Below are 4,876 nucleotides of genomic sequence, written 5' to 3' on the forward strand. Positions count from 1 at the left end.
CAAACACAACACACTGACACAGCCAGACACACACACTACTGCAACCACACTACAACCGGACACACACACACAGAGATACTGTACCTCACCAAACACACACATACTACACACACACACACACACACACAGATACTGTACCTGTCCAAACACACACACACACACACCACACAGAGATACTGTACCTGTCCAAACACAGACACACACAGACACACACACAACCACACACAAACCACACAACACACACCCACACACACACACACACACACACACACACACACACAACACACACACACACACACACACACACACAACGCACACACACGCACACCACACACACAACACACACACACACACACACACACACACACAACACACACACACACACACACACGGACACACACACACACACGGACACACGGACACACACACGGACACACACACGGACACACGGAACACACACACACAAAGATACTGTACCTGTCCAAACACACACCACACACGGACACACACCACACAGAGATACTGTACCGTCCAAACACACACACCACACACACACGGACACACACACACACACACACACACACACACACACACACACACACACACACACACAACAACACACACACACACACCACACACACACACACACACACACACACACACACACACACAACACACACACACAGAGATACTGTACCTACCAAACACACACACACACACACACACGGACCACACACACACACACACAGAGATACTGTACCTGGCCAACACACACACTACACACACGGACGTGTGTGTGTTTGGACAGGTACAGTATCTCTCTGTGTGTGTGTGTTTGGACAGGTACAGTATCTTTGTGTGTGCACTGATAGATGTGTTTTGTGTTCATGATGACACTACAGTACATCACCGGGGCCAAGCTTCCTGCCATCCAGGACCTCTATACCAGGCGGTGTCAGAGGAAGGTCCAATTCTTTTTTTCAATAACTCCAGTCACCCAAGTCATAGACTGTTCTCTCTGATACCACACGGCAAGGGGTACTGGAGAGCCCAGTCTMGGTCCAAAAGACTCCTTAACAGCTTCTACCCCCAAGCCATAAGACTGATGAACAATTACTCAAATGGCCACCTGGACTATTTACATATTTATTTAAATGTACCCCTACCTAAATATGTTCTTAACTCTATTTCTTGAACTGCATTGTTGGTTAATTAAGGGCTTGTAAGTAAGCATTTCACGGTAAGGTCAACTACACCTGTTGTATTCAGCGCATGTGACAAATAAAATTTGATTTGACTAAGTGGTCTTGTGAAAACCAAAGGCCACTCTTAGGCTGCCTTTAAACAGGCAGCCCAATTCGGATCTTTTTTCTTCTTCATTATTGACCAATCACATCAGCTCTGAAAAAGATCTGATGTGAAAAGATCTGATGTGATTGGTCAAAAGACCAATTAGTGGAAAAAATATCAGAATTGCCTCTGTGAACGCAGCCTTAGAGTAACTTCTCCATCTTGGCCAATCGCAGCTGTCATGCTATAATGTGATTGGCTAATAACCAATAGGAGACACTTCCACCAGCAGCTCCCATTGGTCCAGCAGGACACCACCCAAATTCAATACACAGGCCTTTAAGTCCCCTTAGATGACATCACTGTCTTGAGTTGTCTGCATGTTCCATAGCTAGTTATTTCCATGATAAATACCCTGTAGCCTTTATAGTCCTGTATGTCTGTATCCAGTGTTGTGCAGGATATGCAATTGTGGCACGGAAAACACCCTTTTAGTTGCCCTAGAAGGGATGAATGAAGTGATATTGAATTAAATACAACAGCAGAGTCTCCCTCACACCTCGGGTAACAGTGTGTGGCCGTGGGCCCACAGGTAGTCATGTTTACACTACAAATAATATAACTTCCTAAGGCTGGCTAAGACTGACCTGCAAGCTCCTCATTCACACCTCCACAGACAGACTTACCCAGACAAAGTGCACTTGTCAAGGCATTAAGTGGCCAAACACAGAYAGGCAGACACACACAAACACACACACAATAGCTTACTCAATAGGTCAGACACACAAACACACACGCGCACACAAACCACACAAACCTAAACCAAATGCCAGCCTCTCTGGATTTTCCAGTTATTCCATGGCGTAATACCCTACAGACGTTCCAGCATGAACTGAGGCCTACTCACCAGATCCAGGAATGCCTCCTGAAGGGGAAGTTGTTCACGTGCATCATTTTCTTCTCCCGTCCCGCCTGAGAGCGACCTGCCTTCATTTAAGCTAAAGGTGTGTGCTCGTTTTCATACAGTAATTGTCACTCACGGGTTAAAATAAAAGACTAGAATCCCACAAACATGGTCTCTCACCGTTTGGTTCTCTCCCCTCTTTTTCATGTTTTTGAAAGTCAAATTCGATGGCTTCTCAAAGTGAAGCAGAGTTTCGATTTGGCTGGGGATGGTGACATTTGTCCAAATGATATTTGGTGAACTGGTTTATGCCGGGGGTTAGAACTACCCCACTGGGCAACAACTGGCTGAATCAACGTTGTTTCCACATCATTTCAACCCAAAAAATCTATGTGATGACGTTGAATTAACATGGAAAACTCATTCGATTTGCAGAAAGTCATCACCGTAAGGGCATTTCGTATTTTTTTCACTTAACTTTTAACCTTAATCCATTGACATGGTCATATTTTTTTGTTGATTTCATGTTGAATTTACAATAATTGACAACTCAGCCAAATGTAAATAAAAACTACACGTTGAACCGACGTCTGTGCTCAGTGGGACAACACCATGGTAAATATTTGTCCAGGATTCAGTGGTTAAGGCGAATGTGTCAATAGTCAGGCATGTAAGGATCTTTCAATACCCTCCTGAAAAACAAACTCCACAGAAAAGTCTACCAGAAACCAGTCAAGTCAGGAAATCCCCTGTCTCTCTCTTTTACTGTTAGAAGGATATTCTGCAATAGTACAACAAAAAGARAAAATCTGTCTCTCCCTCCTTTTCCTGGGAAGACTTCCAACTAGGACATCAAACTCATTCCGGCACATTGCCGTGGTCTTCATCGTGAACGTCTCATCGCTGGATTCCCCCAGAGAATTCAACTTCTCCTCTCTGTCGCTATCTCTTCCTCAATCACTTCATCCCTCTCATTCACCCAAGGAAATGTACACTTTTTGATGCTTCATCTGAGTGGAGGAACAACGTTTCTTTTCCTCCAAGTGAAAGGTGAGGATTCCGCTCTAACCCTAAATCCATGGGTCATTTTCCACGTTGGTGCCATGTCAAGCTTTTCTCTTCCTGGTTGATCACAACCTCCTGTGATGTCAATGATCCGTGGAGGCCCAGGGATGGTAGCTAACTGCTCATGTTCAGCCAGGGGTCAGAGCTAACCGCTCATGTTATTGATCCTCTTAGCGTCAACAGCTTGATTAATGTTCTCTCGCTCCCTGATGGATGGGTGGACCGAACGGGTGGAGAGGAAAACCTGACCARTCAGACGGATAGAGTTGCTAGGGAGAGCTGCGCTTCTCTCCAAAAATATCTAAACCACATTTTTCCTGCAATGGATATTTTCAATGTGTATAGTAAAGTTGTCAGGCAAGTTAATGTACACCCAATCCCGGTTTAAGCCACAAAGGCAGTATGAACATACAAAAAAACTAGCAAATGGCAAGTGATCAGGAGTGAACTTTCAGTATCTTCGTTTTTGTATTGCAGCCTGGCTGATGGTGGTAGAGGTATATAATGTCTAGGTAAGATACCTCCATGGTGGTGGTGGTAGAGGTATGCCAGGTGTCATCTGAAGAAACTGTGCCTGGTCTGTGATGTCCTGTTGGTTCTCTGGACTGGCTTTCCTTCCCTGGTCATACCCCCAGACCTAGAACCAGCCCGGGGGAGTTGTATGTCTAGCAACACCCAGGAGGAGAGCCCACGCGGGGGCACACCGAGCAAGAGAGACCCACTCTATGCCTGGTAGTATGTGCAGGATAAACACACACACACACAGGGACTGATGCACACACTGACTCTCACACAGATGCAGGACACACTCAGACACATATACAGACACAGCACACGCTGTCTCACAACACACTCAAACACCCCACACAAAACACACGCCTCTCCCGCACAAAACAACTCTCTCTCTTTCTCTCTCTCTCTCTCTCTCTCTCTCTCTCTCTCTCTGTAAGACTCCACAATCCAGCTGTATGTCAGGTCCTCTTAATCCATAGCAGGATGCCTGTCTGTCTTTGTCTGGGCCCAAAGAATCCCCCTCTCTGTCTCTCCCTCTCTCGATCTCTCGCTGCGCTGCAGAGCCGGCTCCCGTCTGCAGCAGAGTGGCTGTGAGTGTGAGACTGAGGGAGTGTGTGTCTGAATGTCGGTGGAATCGTCAGTCAGAGGGGGCCTCTTTAGGGGAGATCCCTACAGGCAGCTTTTCAGGTGTCTGAGAGGCTATTTGGAATGACAGCTGATTAGACTGGCTGCTGTTGGTGTGTTTCAACTGACTAGTTTTACCTGTTTAAATATCTATCTATGTTAGTTAGTCTTGTATATAATACATGGTTGAATATCCCTTATCTGATGAAATTGTCAGCTAACTGGTATTCAACCAGGTATTAAGTATAAATCTAACTAACAGGTACACTCTTTAAAAAAAAGTTTATATCTAGAACGTTAAAGGGTTCTTTGGCTGTCCCAATAGGAGAACCCTTTGAAGAACCATTTTTGGTTGCAGGTAGAACCCTTTTGGTTCCATGTAAAACCCTGGAACCCAAAAGGGTTCTACCTGGAACAAAAAAGGGTTCTACCTGGAACCAAAAAGGGTTCTCCTATAGGTACAGCCAAAGAACCCTTTTG

The 4,876-nt window shown here is 45.4% G+C and overlaps 1 protein-coding gene across 1 annotated transcript in view; it reads right to left on the reverse strand.

Moving 5' to 3' along the window:
• Positions 1-4,381, reverse strand: part of LOC112075083 (3',5'-cyclic-AMP phosphodiesterase 4D) — a gene marked incomplete at its 3' end in the record, with an annotated part of 109,195 nt that extends 104,814 nt beyond the window's left edge. The window contains exon 1 of the mRNA XM_024142124.2: positions 2,198-4,381. Coding sequence (XP_023997892.1) covers positions 2,198-2,283 — 86 coding nt within the window. The remainder of the gene's footprint in view (positions 1-2,197) is intronic.
• Between the last annotated feature and the right edge of the window lie 495 nt (positions 4,382-4,876).

This window comes from Salvelinus sp. IW2-2015, unplaced genomic scaffold (genome assembly GCF_002910315.2).
Source record: "Salvelinus sp. IW2-2015 unplaced genomic scaffold, ASM291031v2 Un_scaffold2974, whole genome shotgun sequence".
Lineage (NCBI taxonomy): Eukaryota > Metazoa > Chordata > Actinopteri > Salmoniformes > Salmonidae > Salvelinus > Salvelinus sp. IW2-2015.